General features: G+C 46.0%; 1 protein-coding gene across 3 annotated transcripts in view; it reads right to left on the bottom strand.

The window, feature by feature from the left end:
• The window catches only part of AGL (amylo-alpha-1,6-glucosidase and 4-alpha-glucanotransferase), a 973499-nt gene that overhangs the window by 772298 nt on the left and 175036 nt on the right, over nt 1-26165 (bottom strand). For all 3 annotated transcript variants that reach the window (XM_069641544.1, XM_069641542.1, XM_069641543.1), the window contains exon 3: nt 8648-8858. In XM_069641544.1, coding sequence (XP_069497645.1) covers nt 8648-8858 — 211 coding nt within the window. The remainder of the gene's footprint in view (nt 1-8647; nt 8859-26165) is intronic.

Below are 26165 nucleotides of genomic sequence, written 5' to 3'. Positions count from 1 at the left end.
GGCGGGCGTATGGGGGAAAGGGGACTATGGACTAGGAGTAAGGTGGTCACTACGGTGAGTAACCTGGTTATACTCCTACGTCCCTTCCCCTTTCCTCCATACTTATGGGAGATTCCCAAGCACTCCTTACAGGAACAATGGGTGGATGGAAAAACCCCTTACTGGAACAGGTTCTTCAGCACAGCCTGACCAAACTGGGCATCGGCTCTTTAACTCAGGTCTAGACAATAATGCTTACAAAAAGCCGACTGGGAGGCCCAAGTAGCCGCCTTTGCGATGGTCTCCCAGGGGACATATTTCTGAAAAGCAACTGCAGCTGCCTTGCCCCGCACCAGATGTGCATGAATACCTTTAGGTGGCTTCAGCCCTTGAACAGTGTAAGACTCCGTAATGCAGACCGCGATCCACCGGGAGAAGGTCGCCTTAGAGGCCTGCTTTCCTTGCAGATTACCAAAAGTGACAAACAGTTGAGAAGAGCTCCTAAGCTCAGAAGTCCTGTCAAGCTAGAACTTAAAAGCCCTTCTAACATCCAGACAGTGTAGAACCCTTTCCGTCTCTGAAGCAGGGTTCGGAAAAAAGACCGGCAAGGTAATAGACTGGTTTAAATGAAACTCAGAAACCACCTTCGGCAAGAAAGCGGGGTTTGTCCTTAGGACTATCTTATCCTTGTGAAAAGCCAAGAAGGGATGTTGCACCAACAAATCTTGTATTTCGCTCACACGCCTTGCCGAAGTGATGGCCACCAAAAAGGACACCTTCCATGAGAGGTGCTTGAGGTCTACCGTGGCCATTGGTTCAAAAGGCTTATGGCACAACACCTTCAGGACCACATTTGTTCCCACGCTGGGTGCGGACTGCGAATCGGAGGAAAGAGGCGCATCAAGCCTGCAAAATTTCTCTTAACCACTGGGTTAGCCAGAGAGTAAGAACATTGGTCCGTAGATAAATAGGCAGAAAACGCCGAAAGGCAAGTTCTACATGATAAAACATGAACTCCCAACTCTGCTAGGTGGGATACAAAGGACAGTACCGTGTCAATTGTATCCCACCTTGGGTCCATCTGCTTGTCTAAACACCAATGACAGAACCTAAGCCATTTGCTTTTGTACTGGGACCTAGTCGAAAGTTTTCTGGCTGCCTGGATAATGCGCATGTTATCCACGGACAGGCCAAGATGTTCTAAAGACCTGAACTCAGGCACCACGCCGCCAAGCTGAGCACCGGTAACCTGATCAGCGGATACACTGACAGGTGTTGAAGGTCTGAGAACCAAAACCTGGCCGGCCACCACGGGGCAATGAGCAGAAGAAAACAGTTCACCAAGTTCTTCAATTTACAAATTGCCCGATGAACTAGAGGCACAGGTGGGAAGGCATAAGCCCTCATGTTGTGCCATGGAATTTCGAGAGCATCCCCCAGAGAGGAGGCTCCAAGTCTGTTTCTGGAGGCATACAGAGGAAGCTTCTTGTTTGTCTCCGTAGCGAAGAGGTCCACCTCCGAGTGCCCCAGCGCAGGAAAACCCATGAGAGGACCTCCGCCTTCAGTTCCCACTCGTAGCTGACTATCGTCCGGCGACTGAGGGCATCTGCCGTGACATTCAGCTGGCGCGGAATGTGTACTGCAAGTAGCCAAACACCATGCTGAACCGCCCACTCCCAAATCTGGATGGACAGTTCCACAAGCGAGGGAGACGTGGTGCCCCCTTGCTTGTTGATGTAAAACATCGACACCAAATTGTCTGTGTGAATCCAGACCGCCTTGTTGGCTGTGATCGGTCTGAACGCCTTGAGCACTGGGAAGATCGCCAGGAGCTCCAGATGATTTATGTGGAGGAGATTGTCCTGCGTCGACCAAAGATCCGAGACCTGAAGAAGATCAAACGTCGCACCCCACCCTAGAAGGGAGGAGTCTGTCGTGACCGTTACTGTCACAGCTGGGTCCTGAAACCCCACCCCCACCGACAGGGCTGAGAGACGACCACCAGTCCAGGTCCGCTCTCATGGAAGCCGGAATCGTTATCAACTTGGAGTCCGGATCCATAGCCTGAAGCCAAGAACTCTGAAGAGCCATCTGAGTCCGCCTCATCATGAGGCGTGCAAGAGGAAGCGCCAAAATGCACGAGGCCATGAGGCCCAGAAGCCTCTGGAACCACCAGGCTGACATGCCCTCTGACTGCGCAAACATCTGACGCGTGGCCAACAGATCCGCCATTCTGTCGCCAGTCAGGTAGGCTCTGCAGTCGATCGTGTTCCAGCGAAAACCCAGGAAGATCAAGTCCTGAGAGACCGTAATGGATGTATTCCACCAGTTCACCGACAGCCCGAAGTGGAACAGGAGCTGGAGGAGAGACTGAAGATTGCAGGCAGCTTTCAGCGGACAAGGGCTGCGCAAGAGCCAGTCGTCCAAATACGGATATACATGGATACCCTGCAGACGAAGATAGGCCGCGATCACCGACATCATCTTCGTAAAGACACTCAGTGCCGAACTTAGGCCAAAAGGAAGCACTCGAAAATGGAAATGCTCCTCTCCAACAGAGAAACAGAGATATCTCCTGTGTGGACCCCAGATCAGGATATGCATGTAGGCATGCTGAAGATCCACCAAGCTGAGCCAATCGCCCATCTGCAGGGAAGACCGTATCTGGCCAGGCGTGATCATCTTGAATTTCTCTTGGGGTAGGAAAATATTGAACTGGGAAAGGTCTAGGATGGTGAGCAGGCCAGCCTGGTTGGGTTTGGGCACCGTAAACAGCCGGGAGTAGAAGCCCTCCCCTCACTTGCCAAGAGGAACGGGTTCCACAGCTCTGAGGTCCTGCAGCTTCTGCACCTCAGCTTTTAGGGAGGGCGATCCCGACTGCTGGAAAGGAGGTTTGAAGGGTGGGGTATGGGGTAGGGGTAAGCGGAAGCCCGCCCGAGCGACTGACAAGACCCATCTGTCCTCGGTGATGGTCTGCCACGCCTCCCAATGAGACGCAATGCAACCCACCCCTCCCACCGGGGTCTCGTGCGAGCGAGGAAAACCCTCATTTTGCAGTCCGTTGCTGCCTCCAGCGGTTATTACCCGAAGGAGTATCCACTCCGTGGGATTTCAGGTCTAGGAAGCCCCTTAAACCAGAGGAGGGCCGGCTCTGCGACAGCAGTCTCTGGGTCTTGAAAGAGTTTTAACCAGGACAGACAAGGACTTAGCTGTCTGGGTGCTTTCCTTTGTTTTGATGAGCTCCACATCCTTTGTGGAATGAAAAAAGCTCTTTACTGTCAAACGGCAGGCCTGTACCTCCTTCGAGAACTTGGTGGCATGCAAGCACGCCTGTCGAGAGGTGTCAACACCCAGAATAAGGCCCCGAGCCAACGTGTCGACGCGATGAGCCGCGGCCTCAAGCATATCCTGAGACAAGACTCTGGCGTCAGATAAACCCGCCCTAAAGTCTTCCAGTTTCTCGACCGGAATGAACTCTGACAGACCTTTCCACATCTTCATGTTTGCCCCGCTAACACCACTTCCGTGTTGGCCTACCGGAGCTGTAAGGCTGAGTTAGCGAAAATCTTCCTCCCAAGGGAGTCCAGGAGTTTGTCCTCTTTCCCCAGAACCTGAGTCGCTGTCGTAGAAGAGGACGTTGCAGGCCTGGACTGCAAAGTGGCCGCGGCCACCACTGTGGAGGAGGGGGGCGGACAAGATGACAGGGCCACCTCTTCCGAAGAATGCAGCCTGTAACGCACGTCAATTTTCTTATTGACGAAAAGTGCAGAGTGTTGCTTTTCCCAGACCCTGCGGACCTCGGCCAGAACGTCCTTCTGCAAGAACAGGCCAGTAAGTTCCGAAGGAGACAAGGTGAACACCCCCAAAAGCACACCCTCCTGCGGAGCGGGTACCTCGGGCACTGGGACATCCAATAAGCACATCATGTCCAGTACCCGGTCGTGAAAAGCTCTAATAGAGCGGGGCTGGTCTTCGCTGTCCTGCTCGCCCTGCGCATCATCCGACAGGTCAGGATCCTGCTGAACCGTGTCAGGCACCGTCTTGTCCACGGGGGACAATCGGGGCAAGGGCGGAAGGGTCAGTGGAGGGTGGTGGTGCCGGCGTAACCACTGGTGGAGCCGGAGGCGCGGGCGGGCAAATCTCCCGAAAAAGACCCTTGAAATACTCTCTCATGGCGTCGGTAAGCATGAGCTTCTGAAATTTTCCGAAAAAGGCATCCTCAGGAGACGGTTTTGGAGCCGCCGGAGAAGGCCTCTCATGAGGAGGATAATTCCAGGGACGCAGCGGGGACGGTTGCCACATAGGCCCATCCCCTGAAGTGTCCACATAAATCAAAGGTGCCGAACCAACATGCAGCGAGACATTGTGCGGGAGAGGCATCTGGGCGTTCCAATCATAAACTGGACGAAACGGATGCGTACAAGGAACTTTGTGTTCACCCGCGGAACCAACTCCTACACCTGAGGCTGATGGCGTAGTTGTAGGGTGAGCGCCCAAAATGGCCACCGTGGTCGTTGCGGGAATGGCCGCCATTTTGTCATCACCTGAGGGGAACTGCGGCACATGTGGAAGTGTGGCAGGGGTCCCCGTCGGTGGATCTGGGGTCTTAATCTTAGCCTTTACATAAGGAACCTCGGCCGAGCCGGTACTATGAGGCCTGGAATGTTTCTGCGACATACCAATAGCTGAACTAGCCTTCCCAGGAAGGACCTCGGGACTGCCGGTAAGGGAAGAACTTTCACTCCCTGCCCCCTCAACACTTCTGGCGTTGCCACAAGTGCGGGAACGGTGAGGAAGTACCTTCACCGATAAGGGCTTGAGCCTCTGCACGAGGGACCTCAGACCCAGGTCCGGTAACAACATTACTAGCACGGGCCTCTAACATCCGTTCGGTAACACCAAGCCCAGCCGAGGACTCGGTACTTTTGAGGGAAGCCGATAACGAGGACTCCGAGTGAGCTCCGGTACCCCACGATTCAGTAGAACAGGGTCTACAGGTAGCCCCCACAGGAGGGGCCTCGGAGCATGCTCCGGTATCCACAGGCCCCTTACGGAGAACCTCGGAGAAAACTCTGGTACAATTATTAGGCCCAGAAGGCACCTCGGGGCAATCCCCGGTGACAGAGCGATCAACGCTCCTCCCGGCACGGGAAGAGCCTGGAAAGATATCTCCTGGCCGGGGTGCTCTGAAAAGTAAACAACTCACCGGGCGTTTCTTCTTTTCGTTGATAAACTCCTGAAAATGCGAAGGAGGAGTACGTCGAAACACCTCCTCCCACTGCTCCAACCGACGTTGAATTGCCCGGACCAAAAGGGAGTCACAATAAAAACAGGAGTCGCAACAGCAATCCGGACCCAAACACTCTAAGCAAAGAGGATGGGGGTCCGCCCTCGCGAAGCGTCGGCGACACGATGAACAATCTGGAAAGTCTAGTTTGATCAACATAGACAGACAGAGCCCGAGAGAAGGAAAAAGGAAGAAGATCTTCTGAGGATGCAAGCGCGTCCAGTCCCGATCGAGTGGAGTAAAGGACTGATGGGCGATGCGGAGCCGAGATGGGCGGGGTTACGGCCGCGTGCCGGCCCCGCGTCGAAAGAGAGGAAGGACAAAAGAAAACCTTTTCTTTTTGAATTTTGAATTTTGGATGCTTTTACAAAGCGCACCGGTCCCCTCCCACAGGACGGAGATGTCCCATAAGTATGGAGGAAAGGGGACGGGACGTAGGAGTAAAAGGAGTACCTTATTCGGTTTGGTGATAATTGTAATAAATATGTTCTATGTACAGCGCTTTGCAAAAAGCACTAGATAAATAACCATTTGGCCATCAGTTTAGATATAGAATTTAGCATGGAGTCCTTGCCTCTCTGCACTGTTGTATCATAATATTGGAATACCATTAGGTAGTAATAGCTCCAGGAAAGGAGGACTTTCATTAAACATCAAAAGACAATTCTGCTATCGAACCTCAAAACACACAATACAATGTATGCTTGCTACGTTTTTGTGTTTTCAACATTTAAATATATACACGAGAGATCAAATGGCCAGACCTTAGAGAAATAATGAAAGGTGTATTCTGTCACAATGCAGAAAGCTGTCGCATAGTAATGATTTCCATACAGTTTTTGCACACGTCGGCTGGATGTCACAGACATTTTACTCTCTTGCAAAGGAGAAAACTCATTTTTACTCTCTTAAAATCACATTTACTCTGAAAGTTTAAAAATAGTCCCACCTCAAAATCGTATCTGGAGCACTGCTGGTAAATACACATTGGTGGAGTAGTCCTCATCCCTAACTTGCTCAGTTCTTCTCCTCTTTCTCCCCTTTGAGTTAAGCTGTATCCGCTCAATTGGATTATTATCATTAACCACTGGGGCGCCACTTGTAGTTTCTTTTGGTGCGTTTAGTGTAGCCAAACTCTCAACAGTTTCTGAAGGTGTGGTCCTCGTTAATTGCGGCTGCACCACGTGATCTATTGCCAACACTGGGAATGAGCATTTGTTAGCGTTTCTCGGTCGTTTACTCTGGGTCCCTTCTTGTTGGGTAGTGCTGTTTCTTTCAGAGGTGCATTGCTGTGTAAGCCTTTCAGATTGAGGGTTCTTAGAGGGAAATACGTTCTTGATTGGGTATTCCCCCCCGCACCACTGTGTTTCAACAAATTCCAAGTTTCCAGGAGAACAGCGTCCTCTAACTCACCTCCTTCCTCCCCCTTCACAGAGTCTGTTAAAGGGCTAACACTCACCACAGTTGACGCAGGGTTTCTCTAATGGAATCTTTGGTTTCCGTTCTTACTTTCAATTACCAGGCCCGGTGGTTTCCAATGAGTTGTAGGTCATTTCCAGAGATCACCTTTTGTGATTCCCAAGGCCTCTCCCCAGGTGTTTGATGTTTGCTTCGTCTGTGTTGTACATGGGATTCCAAGAAGTGTCCCCAAGAACACACACTGGAGACGGGTAAATAGATGACTCTGCACTTGTGCCATTCGCTGCCCAACATAATTCCAATGAGCCAAATCGTTGGTCTATAAGCGGTCTGTCCGACATTTCCCCAAAAGAGAGCGAACGAGAACCAGTTTTCGCAACCGGTGCTACCTCGCACCAATTAGAAACAGCTCTGAGCTTTGGTCCCTGCACTGCTCCGCCTGTTGGCACCATCATGATGCTCCTTCCTTTTTTCAGTGGAGCCGCAGATGCATCCTGGGACTCTGAGTCTCTTAAAGACCCCGATCAAGCAATGGAGGAACAAACAGCAGAGGATGTTAGCAGAAATGTTAATGGGGACGGTGGTTTCAACAAGCCGTATTTTTCAATATATGATGCAGTAGATGCAGTCACCAAAACGTCCACCTGCCGTGACAGCATATATTTGCACACATTGGCGGAGATATTTAAATTTGGCAGATCCACCCCTTCAAAAGAGCCATCATTCACACTTATCAGATGTCATGTGATTCGCTGCTGCATTCTGAAAACTAACCTCAGGGTCTTCACTCAGCGCGGTCCTCATTTCGTCCGCTGGCAGCTGGCGTGAGGTGACGGTCTCTGACTCCATCTCCAACTCCATCAGTGAGTTCTGGATATCCGTCAAGGTGAAAAGCAAAAGGAGTATAGTAGCTACAGTAACCACAGCCAACTGCTTTCACTCTGCTTGCTCTCTGCTGGTACACAGTTTTTGTATGCTCTGCCAAACAGTAAAACAAGAGAGCAGACTTCGATTCTAGCAGAAAGTCTCCAGCCACCAGCCAACTGCTTTCACTCTGCTTGCACTCCGCTAAATAACAGGCTGTGTGTGTGTTTTCAAGACAGTAACCAAGAATGCGCACCCACCCCCTTCTAACCCTCTGGACTAACTGTGAGCATACAAGCATAGCCATGGCACTAGGCGTCATTTCCAAAATGGCGTCTACCTTCTAAAATGAAGTTTCATTATACACGTAATGCTACCCCTGAAATCAGCTAGATTTCTACTACAATCAAATTTTATGGGTGACCCCCCCCTTCAATTACCTTGTCTAAAATCTCTGAGGGGCCTGAAACCTCTACCCATCCTTCCCAACGCACCCAATGTAGCCCCTCCGTACCATGAGGCGTGGCTTTGTTGGAATGTGCTTTTACTTGAATGTTACTTATTCTGCCAATTGTACACCGAATGTAGCCCCCCACGCCATGAGGCGTAGCTCTACCGGAATGTACACTTGATCTTTACCCTTGTTGCGACTTCTCTTGCTATGTCATCACACTGAGGTCTGTGTACCACACATATACTGTCACTAGCGCTGAGATGCCTCAAGGTTTTGTGTGCTGCTATAAATGTAAAAATAAATAAAAACTAAACAGAACACGCCCAGCTGTCTTCTCTTGCAGAGCCACGTGAGCGCCTGGAGACTGCCCTTTGGTGGTAGCGGTGTGCGCTATAAATCAAATTAACATAATGTGGAACGTTTGTACAGTAAACTCTGGTAACCCTAAATGCTTAGATTTCTGTTTATTAAACGTCCTTGAACCGTGCAACTTGGTTTTAATCGTTTGTTGCTAGCTAAGAGAGTAGCAGTAGTCAGTTGATAATTTGTAGACTTGGAGTAACCTGAAAACAGTACCAGAACTATTAACATTTGTATAATAACTAATTGTTATATTAGTACCAAAAGTTGAAAAATAAACTTACTCCTGGTCAAAATAGTACTGGAATGATCCGGCAATCTGAAGATCAAGTTTACAGAACTTGTCAGAGTCATCTTCTCTTTCTGTTGGGTTGCGCCACTGTAGTGCACGGAATTTCTGACGAATAAACGGTTCTCCGTGAGCAGGGTAGTTTGTAAAAACAGTAATTTCCCTCCCTTGTAAAGTTGGACCAAGGCGAAATTGAAGTTCAAAACCTTAAGAAAACAAAATATTGAAAATATTGAACACCGTTTAAAAAAAACAAAGGATAACTTTTTTTTTTTAAAATGTGTTTTGTGCAATTAAACTGAACAACAACATAATTTGTGATCTGGAATTTCACATTTTGTGACAAAGGCAGTCCCTCCCAAGGCCTGGAGGAGTCTCTGTAGACCGGTACAATCTCGTCAGAGTCGTGAGCTACCTGAAGGTACTACATGGTAGTAGTTGCAGAGAGCCCCTCACACTCAAGGCAGTGTCCTGATTAAAGTGATCTGGCCTAAAACTTTGAAGAGAGTTTTATCTGTGATATATGACCAATACCTCATCCTCAGATCGCACATGGAGTTTTAAAAAAGTAATTATCACCATCACAAAGTTATGGGCTAAGGTAATGGCATGCGAGAAACTGGGGATTATCTGGTGCTAATGCCTGTGAATTTCAAGAACCCTATGATTGTAAAAAACAGTATGTGTGGCTTTGTATGCCAGAGCAAGACCACATGGAATGAGAGAAAAAAGCCCCCTGTGTAGGAGAGCACCAGTGAAAAGAAAAAACCTGTGCCAGGCTTGCAAAAAGAGGTCCCAACTCACACATACCATGGCTGTATCTGACATCCAATATCTAGGAAGAGCTGTGGTGAGCAAGGAGAGTCCCGCATGAAAGAGGATAAGACACAAAACGAACTAAGTCCAGAGCCCGTAGCAGGACCTCTGAGTGGGTGGGTCACCTGCCTTAATCATCGTAGATAGCCACTGACTCACAGAGGGAGGGGCAAAAGAGGCAAGCAGCAGGTCTGGCCAATGTGAAAACTCCATAGAATCACAGCAGGCCAAAGAGAAACAGCATAGACTGTACATGATTTAAGAAGACCTATACTAGTTTGGTGAAAGAGGTTAGTAGTGGGAGCAGTAGGACTGGATGGTGAAGAGCACAGCCGGTTTGAATGAAACAAAGTAGACATGAGCCAAGGAGGAGAGAAATCCATACAAGGTGGAAAATACAGAATTAGAGCCTGAGAAGAGAAATGAGAAGGGTCGTAATGCTACTCGGACAAAGGCCTAGATTTGTGGGGGAAGTGCTTTCTATGTCAGAAAGTCATTTTTTGACTCCCTTTTGATGACTGTTAGGCCCCTTGACTTTATGTTAGTCTTTGGAATCATCTTATTTTGCTGATTAAGAGCCCTCTGCTGAGGTCCACCTCAAGGCTGCAGAGCTACTTTTCTGTGCTGCCCCAAGTATTCTATACGGCTACCAGGGCACTATTTTGTGTCGGGGGGAGTTTCCTCACCATGTAAAGCCATTTAGTGTCACAGACTGGTGGCAGGTATGTAAATATACCTTTATTTGGCTGCACAGTGTTGTAGTCTTTTAACCATGATGGTGGCTGCCTGTTCCTCAACAGATAAGGGGTGTATCGGCTACTTTTACTCCATAAAATTGTCAAATACTCCCCAAAAATAAAAATATTAAGTAAAAATACCCCCAACAAAAATAGGAAATGGACAAATAGCAGCTCCTGCACATGTACTAGTAGTACTACACACAGTGCGAGGAGAGGAAATTAATATTATTACTGATTCAAACTGGTAAAAATGTATCTTTTGAAGTGCATAAATAACTAGGTGCAAATAAGTGTTTTTTACAAAAACATTATGGGGTTACAGTTTAAACATATTTGTACTCACTTATTAAATACTACCATTGGGAATGACAATAACTTTTTTACTCCGTAAAAAATAATTTTACTGTCAACTATAAAATATTGGGTGTAACATACTCCCAATACAAAATCCTATCTGGAGCACTGCTTTTACCTAGCCATTTTGTTTTGTGATTGCTTTTTGTGTGCTTTGTGTGAGAAACACTCATTTTGACTGTTTTAACCTATGTGGACTCAGTGACATCCATTTCTGACTGGATAAATGTCTGAGGCATCACAATCTGCATTGACAATCGTATTTAACTCCAAGAGCCAATCCATACCCCATAGATTGGCTCTTGCTGGCCCCTAGCAATGAATTATTTGGCCCCCAACCTCTAATCGTTGCATGCCAACAAATCCCATTCCAGTTGGAGATAATAACCCTACTTTATTTTGTATTTGCATTCAGGGACATGTAGTACTGGATTTTGCCAATATCAATCCAGCACTGTAAGTCCCAGAATGCAAAGAAAATAAAATTAAGACCAAACTACCATCCCCTTTTTTTCTATTGATTTATTGTATGATTTAGCTTTACAAAAGCTTTTCACACAAACGCACAAAAAACACCTTAGATAATTTATAAGTTAAAATCAGCTTTAAAATCAGCTAAAATGACTGGGAAAGAAAAACACATCCTAATTAACGTAACAGACACTCTTCATCTACAAATCGAAGACTTACAAATCTCATAGCAGCAATACAAAGTACAGTGTTAGGGTCACATAACAGATGTTGCCAAAAAATAAATTGAAAAGTAGCATCCTCATATGGTCCAAACTTATTAAACATTTGATTACACAAATATACCATATTTTTACACCTAAGAAATAGGTGTTCTAAAGTTTCGACCTTAAATAAATTGTTGCAAAGACAGCATAGCCTTTCATGTTTCTGAATTTTTAATCCGGCACCGATAATATCCTGTGTGCGAAACAAGTAAAATTTTAATCTCACAGTAATATTCTGAAATTTTTTAGAAGGGTGCTTAAGTAAAAAAGATTGTAATACATTAAAAGATGTTACATCATAAGTAAAAGTATTTAGTTTATAAGCAGTAAGCTAATCTTGATTGGTAACCCAGTCATGAAGACACAACTTTTTCTTAACACAAAGGGGATAACTAAATAATTCTTCTTTAGATGATCCAATTTCACTTGATAGACTCATGCACTCCTCACCCCATTTAACTAAAATTGGACAGGAGTACGAGTTCATGTCATCTTCTAAAAATGTAAATAATGAGCCATCAGGGGGAACCAAAAAACCACAGTACAGCCGAAAGCGACTCCACACAATACGTGAGTTAAAGGAAATAAGACCAAACACATGGCGAATAGCGAGCAACGGAACTCTTTGAGGTAGAGACAAGAGTATTCTCCAAATTCTAGCTTCAACCTTGGCCCAGTCCCCTTTATCTGGAAATGTTTCAGCACCATAAATAACCTTCGGTACAACTTTCTGCTGATAATATAATATAGCCGGTGATAAGGAAAATGTACCAGATCTTACATCCAGTTGGCACAAATGAGTGGTAGCAGATAAGATTGAAGAGGCAAGCGACTGAGTTAAGACCTGTAGAAGTTAAAGACACCCTGAGGTTTTTGAATGTACCTACCTTTTCTAGTTTACAACCTGATAAGAACTGCTAAAAGCCCCTACTCGTTAACTGGGCTGTACCACATTTTTTTGGGTACATCACTAGAATTTTCTATTTCTCTACAAGAGTCAGGTCCAAATTATTACAATAGTCGTTAACCACAGACAATGCACGTTGCAATCGTATGTGTGAAATCAAATAAAAGTAAGATCATCAGCGAAAAGCAAATAGTGCAAGGCAAACAAGCCCAGTTTGGGCAGGTTCACTCATTTGAAAAGACAGATTTGAGGTGCAAAATGTACATACTAAACAAAAAGGGCCCCGTACACAACCTTGGTTCAGGCCTCTATCAGCAGTAATCCAGTTGGTATAGTTGTTCTGCTGATCTAATCGGACCCTCATTCTGGTATTAGAATGAAGGGCTATCAAAATATTGAGCAAGGCCCCAGGGAACCCCCATTTTACCATCTCCCTTAAGAAATGGAACATGTTGCTGTGTATGTATAATATATGTTTTAATGGCGTTTTGTAACCTTTCGGAATAACAAAGCTGTCTGTATGAATAGGTGTACAGAAACATGACCCTCACTCCTCAGTGATGCCTCGGACCCAATCAATATCAGACATATTTGCCACTCAAAGCTCCCGTGGGACAGAAACCTAATATTATTTAAAATAGTGTGAGCACACCACGGCATGAAAAGAACAGGGGGATTTATGTGTTTGTGGTTTTGTAACTTACTTCGTATGCTACAGTGCACTAAGCCATACCAGTGCCAGATAAATGGAAACATATGCCTGAACTTGTCCTAAGCAAATCAGTTAATGCATCAGCGCCGTGATGAGAAATCTGTTCAATTGTACCACCATCATCAAGCCTTCATAGAATAATTTGCCACCTTCAGGCCACTGGCCCATGCCCAGTCTACTGGGCATGGGTCATAAGTATAAGCCACAGCGCTAAAATTGCCTCATGTGAAAAAGCATTTAACAGCACCTACCTCAATCAACTAAGTTATGAAATCCCTCCTCTCCGTAATTCATAAAAGCATCAATGAATGTTTGTTCCCACGCGTCTGTATGTACAGTTTCGTAAAAATTGGTTAGTTTTGTCAATCTTGTAAAGTCAAATAATATTTGCTTCTGCCCAATAGAGGTTTATTGCCATTTTTAAACGGCTATGTCAGTCACTGAAGATTTGCAAACCCACAAGGGAGGGATCTACCTAGATGCTTCAAACAAATATTCTTGTGCAATACAACAACGTCTGGAACTTTGATAGTGCTCTGAATTTGCAATATAACTGATCAGATGAACATGAGGTTAAGCCATATAAGGTGCATGTGCCAGGAGATCAACCAACAGACACATTCCACCTCGTCATTCTACTACATATGCTTCTGCTCATCAATTTCACTGATCTGCATTTTTGCAGCTTCTAGTGACCCTTGCAAATCCTGTGGGCCACCAGCTACTTCTGTGCAAAGGCAAATCTCATAGTGATGGCAGAGTGATGTACAGTGTGGGGGCCACCCTGAACTCCTGGTGTGGCCACTGATGATCACTTTTCACTGCAAGAGATCTATATTATGAAATCTCTTTACTCATTTAAACAATAATACAGTAAATCAATGAACAGATCCTTCGTGAGCACAATAAACATCCATTAACATGTGAAATTGGGTGCAAGGATTATTACAAATGTTAGATGCAGCATCCAATTTGCAGAGAAAAGAATAAATAAACCAAATACTATATTATATGCATAATTCCTGGAAAGTATCTCTTAAATGTTGTTTTAGACATGGCCACGTGTTCTAGGGATGAGAGGAGGAATGTACCAGTTCACGGTAGGTGTCTTACTAACTGTAAACTCATTTATCTATTTTACCTGCATACAGGGCAGTGTATTCAACCACTGGAGTACAACATGTTTACAAGCCAGCAGTAATATCTGAGTAATTAATCTGCTAATCGTTTTACCAGCCGGTGATGGTGGAAGGCCTAGAAGACAGAAGAATGGGTTATCTTGTAAGGGTACCTGTGTGATGTTAGTAACTTAGGACCAGAAAACAGATACATGATGGCACAACCAGGCCAAGCGTACGAAATTAGCATCTTCTTTTTTTCGTTTGAGACACGCACTTGATACAGATGAGTCAAATGTACACACTTTCAATGGAGTGCAATAAACCTGGTGGAGGAGCTTGAAACAGAGGGCTCTATGTTTGTAGTTCAACGATATTCTCTTTGTTTGCAAATAGATTTTAATCCACTGTTAGTCCTCAGTAGTGATACCCAAGGCAAATTCCCCTACTTTTAGATGCACCCGTCCGAAAGTTAGTCAAAGTCCTCGCTATTTTGTACAAAGAAGAGGTAGCCCTTGAAACATTACTCGCCCTCAAGATATGTTGAAGAATAGTAGCTGGTACTTAGTAGCTACCTCGCCCTTAATGTGAAGATACAGAAATGTGTTCGAAAATAAAGAGAAGATCCATTCACAAAATCTAGTCAACGTGATGAAGTCTCTGCTTTCAAATACATCTTCCAATTTAACAATTCCCATCTTTCTTAATTCGCATAGTATGACTTCACATGTAGTGAACTGCAAACCCTCAATTTTATATAGGAAAACAGACAAGATATGATGAGTAGGCTGTGAATACTTAAAATGTAATCCACGACAAGCCCACCGAGCAGTTTGAAGTATCAATCACCTCCCACGGGTGAGGTAATGTCGACAGTGGCACTGATGTAAGAGATTAGGGCCAAGGCATTTTTGTTTACTATTGTTTAATTGGAAAGTGGGAGGTGGCATTTACCAATAGATAGCATTAGGTACATTTTTAAATCTGGGGCAATAAGTCCACCCACATGGTATGGCATGGTAAAGTCAGAATTTCCCACCAAACCCAGGTGCATTTCCCATCCCAAACTAGAGAAATTAATAAGGATTTTAAAGGGGTAAAGAACAAGCTTTTAATTGGAGAGGGTAATTCATGAATAAATAAAAGGCACTTGGCAATGGTACCATTTTGATAAGTGCAACTTTAGCTTGACATTCAACCAAAATAAGTGCATAATTAAGTAGGTATAGAGAGCTAACAGATCTAGAAATGTGTATGTACATATATTTAACCTGATTTTTGGGACCATTTAAAATAATTTGATTACTGGAAGGGGGACACAGCGGCTTTCAGGGGAAACAACTTGGATTGATTCCACTATGAATAATCTATTAATGTGGAGCAAATGCAGAGATTTGAGGTACTATTGACTGTAAATTACTCTAAGGATTTATAATAAACAAAAGGAGGTCATTGGCATGAAATAGTAGAATAGATTCATAGAAAAATCAGAGGACCCCTCTCATCAGGATACTCACAGAAACTCTGATTCCAGACGCAAAATGGATAATACATAAAGAAAGGGAGAGAGAGGTCAAGCTTTGTCGCCTGCCTCAAAAAAGATTATTTCAGAGGCGTTTCTATTAGTATAAACGTGTGCCATGGGTGCAGAATATAAAAAGGTGATACAAAGTAAGATTCAACACCCTTACGACTTAAGACAGCCAACATATAATTCCACTCAAGAGAATCAATTCCTTCTCGTCATCCCAAAAAAGCATTAAGAACTGTAAGATTGGGGTCAACCAATGGTCCTACACTAAAAAGCTTCCAGAATTTATGAGACGTGGAACTGCCCAGAACAAAGCCAGATTGGCGCCTCGAATCGTGTTTGCGAGGAAGGAAGGAATCCTATGGGCCAACACCCTCGCAAGGATTTTGTGGTCAATATTCAACATTGATAGCGGCCCATAAGATCGACAGTCCCTAGGATCTTTATTATACTTAGGAAGAGCTAGTATGCAGGCCTCATCAGTAGAGGTTGGCAGCATGCCGTGTTCAAACACCTCCAAATTCTTTTTAAAATTCAATAACACGGCCTTCTGGGCCCAAAGCTTTGCTCGATTGTAGGTCCTCAATTGCCTCTACTATTTCCACTATAATGAGGACATTGTTAGTGATAACTGCTACTTGTCGTTCAACCAAATCAATTGATCTTTAAATAACAGTGGCAATGAGAGTCAGACATAGTACACTGGTTTGGATAAACGAAGTGAGGAGTACTATTGAAGGAATGTCGAGTTAATCGCTATGGGATCAGTGAGAGGCACAATGTCAGACGCCAATATGATATCAATTTCCAAGGATCCTCTCCTGCCTCACTGTCCAAGCCAGAAACTCTCCCAAGTGATCTAATTCTGCATATCTAATGGCCGTTGTTTAGTAAGCACACAATTTAACCGCTCTATGTGCCTACAGGCGAAATTTAGTCAACCGTGAATGCAATTCCTTTAGTATGTCAGAAGAGCCATTGAAGGATAGTTCAAGTTCGAGGAGTTTTAACTGCAGTTCACACTTACCTAATCCACCCCTTATGGTTTTGAGCACCCCATATATGAAGCGCTTTGAAACACATTGGGGGTCATTACGAGTTTGGAGGTAGCCATGATGCTATTAGCGCCATGACTGCCTCCAAAGTTGAGTCCGGGTCTGGCATCCTTGAATGGGGACTTACCCGGCCATTCCAACTTTGGAGGACCCGGTAAGTCCCCAAATGGGATGGGGTAGGGCTCAATGGGAATAGGGAGGGAGCTAATAACGGGCCCGTTAATAACGGGCCTGTTATTAGCTCCCTAGTCCCCTTGTGGGACCCACAAAGGACGTCTGGTCTGACCAGACCCGCAGGGGAACCTCGTAATGCGGCGGTAAGGGGTTAACGGCACCAGCATCCTGACCGGTGCCGTTAACCCCTTACCGCCGCACTCGTAATGACCTCTATTGTGTATAGGCACTATATAAATAAATTATCATACCATAAATTGGAGATGCAAACACCCAAAAGGTAAAGCTCAAAAGCATACCATACAGAAATTGCAATAGTTACAGAACCAGTTTTAATTTTGAAAGAAATTGATAATTGTTAGGGAGAATTCTCATTCAATGGCTAATTTCCCTTACCAAGTGAGTCCCTCAGCAGCTTTGCTGGATTTCTGGAGTTAATTTTTTCCACTTGGTAAGAGTGTGAGCTTTTCCCCCCACTCTTACCTGTGTTTTGCGATGTGCATCTCCTCTGTTTTTGTGATTGTGGACTCTGGAGAACACAACTTCAATAGCCCCCCTCTTTTGTGTGTTACACAGCACCTTCAGTGCAGTGACACAGGGTTGTCGACTCCATTTCTGGGGCTGACTCCTGTCCCCCAGAAAAGGGTAAAGTTGCCATTAACTTTACATAGTCAAATAACCACAGATCCAGTACACCCCATCTTACATGGAGTATTGGAAAGGGTTAATCCTTAGCCCTTTTTTATCTGTCCCTCCTGGAGCATTGTTTTGCTCTTTTAATATTTACACTTGGCTGGTGGCAGTGGTATCTACCCTAACTTTTCTACCGCTATTATACCATATAAATGTGGTATTGTTTTAGGCTATTATATTAGCCTCGAACATAAACCCGCTTGACCAAATACTCTTTCTTTTGGCTCCGGTCAGATTTATTCACCATTTCTTTTTGTTAAAGTCCTTCTTGTGTTTTACTTTGCGTGGCAAACCAGGTTTGCCTTCTTTGTTCACCATCTTTTGGCGGGATTCTGCCAAGAAGCCCTCCTCTGGGCGCCTGGGTGTCTAGGTGGGCTGAATGTGAGGGAGGGGTCAGTCACCCCCTGCACAGGGTATCCTAGGAAACCCAAGTTGCACTTTGCCATGATTGGCTGAGATGGGTGTCCGGGCTGGACAACCCCCCTGCTGCGTGATTGACAGCCAGGCTGTGTGAATGGGGGATTTTCGCATAAAAGGCTGGAAGTCAGAGTCGCCACTGGAACTACAAGGAACCGAAGAGAAGCGGGGAAGATGGCTGCTGCAACTACCCCATCCCGGTGAAGCCCTGCTGCAGTCCTGAGCTATCTACCCTTCGACGGCCAGAGAAGATCCATTACCGAGTCTTCTTCCCTTGAGCCTGGTGGGGTCAACAAGCACATCTTCCACAGCCAGAGGATCCTCTTCATGGTCGAAATCGCTGCACACTGCTGTAGTGGTCCGGATAGCCATCCGAAAAGCCTCTCCTGTTTTAAAGGAGCGCACCTTTTATTCACCGTTGCTGCTGCTGGCTTCATCCCCGAGTGGTGCAGACCCCTCCAGACGTCCTCCTTCTCGTCTCCACGACCGAAGCGCAGGAACCGTGGGGCTGTAGGAAACTACCAGGAACAACTGCCGTGGCACCAGCTTCTTCCTTGAATAAGGTACTATGTTCTGCATCGAGGAACTAGGGTGAATCCCTTTTTTCCTCCTCCAAGGCTTGCCCTTGTCTTCCTTCCCTCTTCTAACTTTTGCTTCTTCTGTTGACAATAGCCAAGTACTCCTGGCAACGTTGAATCTTGAACTGTCTGACTGTGTGATCCTCGACAAAAGGAACTTATTGACATTTGTATTTCTGTCAGAGAGTGTTCTCTGATTCTGTCTGCCTTGACAAAGGTGTTGCCTATGATTTTTGCCCCAAACTCTCTCTGGTTAGCCCAGGTGGTAAGTGTGTTTTTGCCCCGGTAACATTTCTTACCGCGGATACGCGTTTCTTTAATACGACCGAGCTGTCAAAAAGTGATTGCATATGTATTCCCGGTAACGTCTTTTGTTTCACAACACCGGCCCGCCTAAACATAAGGTACTTACCTTGAGTTATTCTGTGCCAAGAGAATTGGTTGTTTGTAGTGTATTTTACGTGTGGTTTTGAATTTATAGAAGTGTTTTGTTTTACAGATGCTTTAAAAATAAATGTACTTATATATTTTACCTGAAACCTTGAGTCAGTTTTTGCTTGAGTCACAGTAATTGTGGTCCCTTTGTGTAATCTCTGCGACTGCTCATATACTCTTGAGATAAGCCTGGCTGCTCCGCTACTGCTACCACTTTAACATAGTAGTACAGGCTTGTATCAAAGGTGAACTTGTATTACCACTTGTAGTCTTAATTGTGGGTAGTGGTCCCTAAGGGCACTGCACAGGATTCTGCCTAATACTGGTGTACAGCGGTAAGGATTTGGAAGTAGAGTGATTACACTTAGAGGGCTGCTGTTGCTTGGGTTCAACTAACCACAAGGCTAAACACCACTAAGTCTTTTAACTAAAGAAATCATGTCAAATATGGAAAACTACAGTGAAGAGGGTCTCTTAAACTATACTGCTGAGGTTCTGAGAACCATGTGTAGAGAAAAGAATCTCTCTGGTAAAGGAATAAAATCTGAACTGGTTGCAAAGTTAATGGGAAAACAAATTCTGGAGAGTGGGTCAGAAGGGCCTACTCCACCAGCAAATGTGGATGCTGATGTTTCTGAGAGTGTTGAGTTAGAAGCAGTAGAAGAGTCCTTGTTAGGAAAGCCTACAACTCCCTTACCTGCTCAGAAAGCACAACCTCTGTCCACAGGGACCCCCACAGGTCCTACACTTACTCCTGAGTTTATTGCACTTGAGAAAATGAGACTTGAATTGGAAGTGAAACGTACTGATGCAGAAACTGCCATGAAGCATCAAGAGTTAAGGCTCAGAGAAATGGAGCTGAACCATGAACTAGAAATGAAGAAATTGTCTTTAGAAAATGCTTCTCTCCCAGAGTCTTCTAGGTCTTCCAGCCCTAAGCGACCCTGTATGCCAAAGGAAATGATTGGTATGTATGAGACTAAACTTGATGTTTTGGATTGGTTAGCAATGTTTGAGTACAATCATGGGATTCAAGGTATATCAGGGAATCAGCTGATTCCTTGGCTTTTCTCTAGGCTTCCCCCAGATGCAAGTGATGCTGTAATGGAGTTGGGGGAGGAGGATAAACAGGATTATGAGTGTGTGAAGCTAGCATTAATAGCTACATTTGGGAAGACCCCTTCCCAGTATTTTAAGAGGTTTAGAACCCTCAAAAAGCATGATGGTACCCCTTGGGATACCTGGGTGTGTGAATGTTTAAAACACTTAGATGGTTGGGTTAAGGGTTACAAAGTGAACACTTATGAAGGTTTGAGGAATCTTGTAATGTTGGAGTCTATTTTTGATGTCTGCTCTCCTGAGCTTAGACAGCACTTGGCTGATTCAAAGGAGATAGATCCTAAGAATTTAGCTAAGGCTGCTGACTTGTGGGTTGCCAACAGGACTACTCACATGGTTTCTGGGGCAACTCCGAAAAAGGAAGAGCGAAAGCAGTCAAAGAATGACAACAAAGAGAACTCCAATAATTCCAATCCAAAAGAGGGCCACAAACATAACCAGGGTAAGCCAACAGGGAAACCGAATCAGGCTAGTGTACCATCTGGACCCAAACCAGATGGAAGGCAGAACAAACCCCCATTCCAGAAAGCATTTGGAAAATGCTTTGCTTGTGGGTCAACTGACCATGTGAAATGGGATCCCAGATGTAAGGGTAAACCTTCAGGGCTCCACACTGTCTCCTTGGCCTTCTCCCAGGTGGATGAAGTACCTATAGCCAGTGGGAACTTTCAGTTACTAGCTGATGAGCCCATGAGAGTCTCAGCTAGTGTTTCTTTAGTGTCCTTGGGTCTTTGGGAAAAACAGAACTTAGATTTCTATAACTCAATCCCAGATAATACTAAAGAGTATAACAAAGATAGTGTTCTTGTGAATGGTTAGGAAACCCCTGCCATCAGAGACACGGGAGCCAGCAGAACTGTGGTTGATGAATTTTTTTTCAAGGTGGAGGATGTTGCTAAGGCACCCAAACACCTAACCAAGTTAGCTGGAGGCCGTGAACAAATGGTTCCCCAGTTACCAGCTCTCATCCGGTGTAATGACATGACTGTCAGAATACCTGCAAGTGTGCAAAATAACATACCTGGGAGGGTCCTGCTGGGTAATGACTTTAAAACTCTTGGAGTTGTGTCTAAAACCCCCAGGCCTCCCAGCAAAAGGAAGCAGGAGCTCACAAGGTCTGATAGGGAGAGAAGCTTGAGAGGCTCTCCTGGGGACATGATAGAGGAAACTATCACCCCAAGTCCACAGGACTTACTTACTGCTATTGCAGGACAAGACAAGACAAAGGGGAAACCTAAGTCTACCAGCAAGAAACCAGCAAGCACTCCTGTGCCCAGAAGGACAAACCCAAGAATGTCCAAAGTCACATCTGTGACTCCTCCACCAGCTGAGGCTGAGTGTGAGGTTCAACATTGTATGGTTGAACTAGATACTGTCACGACCCTCAGCCCGGATCCCCACTGGCAAGCCCATTGGCCAGGTGGAATCAGAGCTCGGATCACTAATAAGGCCTGGCATCCACTTCTCAGGCCCTCTTGGGGCCAGTCCTGGTGCCTTTGGCGCCAGGCTCATCAGTAAGGAAAGACATCTGCATGAGGAAACCACACCCGAACAAAACAACATGCTTTGCGTTACTTTGCTTCTAGCAACGTGACGCTCACCGTGTCCAGCTTTCTCACGAGCCTGGTGAATTCCGGACCTGCAGAAAAACCAAGAACATCATTAGCAGCAGAATTGTACCTGCATTTATCATCCTTGACTGCTCGCAGCTCCTGGGCAGCTCTGTTGGTGGAGTTCACCGCCCGTATCAAAGGACCTGAGAAAAGGAGAAAGACATCATTAAAGGAGGTAGTGGAGACATTACAACCACAAAGCGCTTAAAGACTTACCTGGTTGTTTGCTTTTCGGCCGGCATAGCTCCGGAACTCCATCTGTGCTGGGAACTCACGGAGACCTACGAAAAGAGAAAAGCACGGGTCAGTGAGGACAAGAGATCGCTGCGCTACGCAAAGCGCCTCCTTACCGCATCATAGCGCTATACAGCGCCATCATCTCCCGGTGAGAACCAGCATATCCAGTCCTCCAAGCGGACACTCCGCGCTCCTAGGCAGATAAAAAAAGAGACATTTAGAACAGAGAAAAGGCATGCAAGAATTACGACACCATCAATCGCAATAAGACCTACCTGAAAGACACTACAAGGGCAGCGGTCAGTGAAGAAACTGGACCGCCCGCGCCCACAAAAGACAATGCGCCCCTGCCCAGAGAGCAGGACGGAGAGCCCATCGATTCTGACAACCAGGTGAGAAGAGAACCTGAAGGGGCTGGAAACACAAGGGAGGTGGGGGAAAACGTACCTTGGTCGCCCAGTCCTAATATAGTCTTCATTTCCAGGCGGAATCCCATCGACCCCGAGACCACACAAGGGAATCATTGGGAAGGGCACCAACGACCAACTGGCTGGCTGGCGTCCCGGTGGATACCAGGTGAGCATAACAATCCGGTCAAGTGGCACAGCGAGTAGAGCGCTTGCTTTGACACCCGTGCAGAGCCTGTTAACGCAGGTTCGAATCCCGGCGGGGCCAAACTCAGCCTTTCATCCTTCCGAGGTCGATAAATGAGCACCACACACCGTGGGTAATAATAAGCAGCGCTCGGATACCTGAGGGTTTGTAGCGCTATATAAAAGCCTAATTATTATTATTATTATTATTATAACAGAACGCAAAGCCTCACATAAATAATCCACTTGGGCGCCATGGAAACATCAGAAATCGACCAATTGGCCCAATTGTTGGGGGACCTTTGTGCTGAGGTTCATTTAGCCTGACAAGAGACTAATGCACTCCAGAGTGACCAAGGAGTGCACAGACGAAATCAGCAGACAATTCTTGCAATCGCAGGCAGGGCAGACTCCTCTGCCTGGAGGAAATCCAACGATGCAAAATCCTATCTCACCATCTTATACCCCCACACCAGTACAGATCACGCTGCCTGGAACAGTTCCCCTGGCACCACCAGAAAGGTTTTCGGGCGGCCCACGGAAGTATGCAGCATTCATAAATCAGTGTCGCCTTCACTTCCTTTGTCGCCCTGGGGCATTTCCAAATGTCCAAGCTCGGGTAGCTTTCATCCTATCATACTTGAGTGGAAGTGCAGCGGATTGGTCGGTGCTGTTGGTGACCCATAATGATCCGTTGTTACAGGACTATGGGGAGTACCAGAGAGAAATGGAAAAACTCTTTGCTCGCCATACCCAGGAACAAGCAGTGGATAACTAACTTTTATCCCTCCGGCAGGGAAACCAAGACTTGTTAACAGACATTGCGACTTTCAATAGACTGGTTGCTGAAGCCAAGTAGCCAGAAAACAAAAGAACCACGTTATTCCATCGAGGCTTACGCCCAGTCCTAATATAGTCTTCATTTCCAGGCGGAATCCCATCGACACTGAGACGACACCAGGGAATCATTGGGAAGGGCACCAACGACCAACTGGCTGCGTGGCGTCCCGTGGATACCAGGTGAGCGTAACAGATACTGAGGAATCAGGTTGAGAAGAAGATCTTACCCTGGTTGGAGATCTTCACCCTGTTGAACATCCTGAACTGCAGTCTTTACTGGCAGAAGGTGGACCCAACAGGGCAGAGTTCAGCAGAGGACAAAGTGAGTGTCCTACTCTTGAAGGTCTTCGCCTACAGGCAGCTTAATATAGGTTTCACTGGGAAGATGTCCTCTTCTACAGTGAACCGACTGAGTCAACCCCTGGAGACTGCAAAAGGCTTGTAGTACCTCTAGTGAACAGACTCCAGTTCCTGCAGTTAGCCCACAAGATACCTTTGGCTGGTCACTTAAGTTTTAAGAAGACCAAGGAAAGGCACTCTCTTTACTTCTAATGGCCTAAGATGGGTTCAAAAGTAGAAATATTCTGCAGGAGCTGCCACACCTGCCAAACCTCTGGCAAGAGTGGAGCCAAGAATGTGGCTGGTGCCTCTCCCAGTGGTGGGAGTTCCTTTTGAGTGGGTAGGGGTGTACATTGTTGGTCCCCTTGATCCTCCCACATCTTCAGGAAACAGGTTAATCCTGGTTGTAGTGGATCATGCCACTAGGTATCCTGAAGCAATACCTATGAGGACTGTTACGGCTCAGGCTGTGGCTAAGGCCCTACTTGGTATTCCCCCCCCCCCCAAGTAGGTTTTCCTAAGGAGGTAATATCTGACAGGGGATAAAATTTTATGTCCCACTACATGCAAGCCATGTGGGAAACCTGTGGAGTCCCCTACAAGTTCTCAACTGCCTACCATCCCCAAACCAATGGGTTGGTGGGGAGGTTTAACAGGACTATGAAGAGCATGATAGGTGCTTAAGAAGAACTCCTTAAAAGAAAGTGGGAACTTCTACTGCCATGCCTTCTCTTTGCATATAGAGAAGTCCCCCAGGAGGGAGTAGGTTACAGTCCCTTCGAACTGCTCTATGAAAATCCAGTCAGAGGTCCATTGGCCCTGATTAAGGAGGGGTTGGAGAGTGCCCCTTCCCCCAAGCCAGTCAGAGTGACTGACTATGTGATAGGTCTCCGGAGGAGAATGTCACACATGATGGCAGAGGCAAGTGATAACTTGAAGGCTGGTCAGGCTCCGATGAAGCATTGGCATGACCAGAAGGCTACTCAAGACCAGCTTGTTCTTGTTATGGTCCCCACAAGGCAGAGTGCCTTGCAGGAAAATGGATAGGACCCTTCAAAGTTGTGGGTAAACTTGGAGAGGTGAACTATCTGGTGGATTTAGGCAATCCTAAGGAGGCTCCTAGAGTCTTTCACACCAACCATTTGAAGGCTTATGTCTCTAGACCCGACATAGGAGCTTTACTTCTAGCTTCAGCTCAGGAGGAGGAGGAGAGTGAACCTCTGCCTGGCCTCCTCAGAGGCTTACCTTCAGATGAGCAAGTGGGCGAAGTTAATCTCTCTTCCAGTCTCACATCTGACCAGCAGGACGAGTGCAAATTACTGTTAAATCAGTCTGCCTCCCTGTTCTCACTTTCATCAGGCTTGACTTCTTGGGGCCAGCATGATATACTCACTGGTGACTGTTTGCCTGTCAAAAGCAGGGGGTACAGAATGTCAGACAATGTAAGAACCCATATAAGGAATGAGGTCAACAAGATGCTTGATCTCGGGGTTATAGAGCCATGTTATAGAGCTCTCTACAAGCCCATGGTCTAGCCCAGTTGTGCTGGTATCAAAGGCAGGATCCAAGGAGTTGAGATTCTGCGTGGACTATAGAGCTCTAAATGCAGTCACAAAGATTGATGCCCATCCTTTGCCTAGAACAAATGAGCTGGTGGACAAACTTGGTGCAGCCAAGTACCTCAGCACATTTGAACTAACGTCAGGCTATTGGCAAATAGCCCTGGCAGAGCATGCCAAGGAGAAAACTGCATTCTCCACCCCAGCCGGCCTCTACCAATTCAAGGTAATGCCTTTTGCACTAAAGAATGCACCTGCTACATTTCAGATGTTGGGCAATCAAGGTCTGAATGGGATGGATGATTTCTGCATGGCATACTTGGATGACATTACAGTGTTCAGCCCTACATGGAAAGAACATATTGAACACCTAGGATATGTATTGCAGGCCCTGGAACAGGCCCATCTGACCATAAAGGCAAGCAAATGTCAAATTGGTCAGAGTACAGTGGTCTACCTTAGACATGAGGTAGGAGGAGGTGCAATAAGACCATTGCCTAGCAAAGTACAAGCTGTACAAAACTGGGCCACCCCTACAGCTCAAACCCAAGTGAGAGCCGTCTTAGGTCTCACTGGGTATTACAGGAACTTCATAGAGAACTATGGGACCATAGCTTCTCCCTTGAATGTCATCTCCTCTCCCAAATTTCCTAAAAAGTTCAAGTGGAATGAAGAGTGCAATCAAGCCTTTGAAGATCTGAAGAAAGCCCTTTGTCAAGCTCCAGTTCTCAGAGCTCCTGACTACCACCAACCCTTCATTGTACAAACTGATGCTCCTAATGTAGGTATAGGTGCAGTCCTTAGTCAACTGGATGAGAAAGGTAAGGAACACCCCATTGGTTTCATCAGCAGGAAGTTAAAGGATCCTGAGACAAGGTGGGCAACAATAGAACGTGATTGATTTGATATTGTGTGGTCACTGAAGAGGTTTAGACCATACTTGTAT

The sequence above is a fragment of the Ambystoma mexicanum genome, chromosome 1q (genome assembly GCF_040938575.1).
Source record: "Ambystoma mexicanum isolate Mex_15411 chromosome 1q, UKY_AmexF1_1, whole genome shotgun sequence".
NCBI classification, from domain to species: domain Eukaryota; kingdom Metazoa; phylum Chordata; class Amphibia; order Caudata; family Ambystomatidae; genus Ambystoma; species Ambystoma mexicanum.
This window is presented reverse-complemented; position numbering and strand designations above follow the sequence as displayed.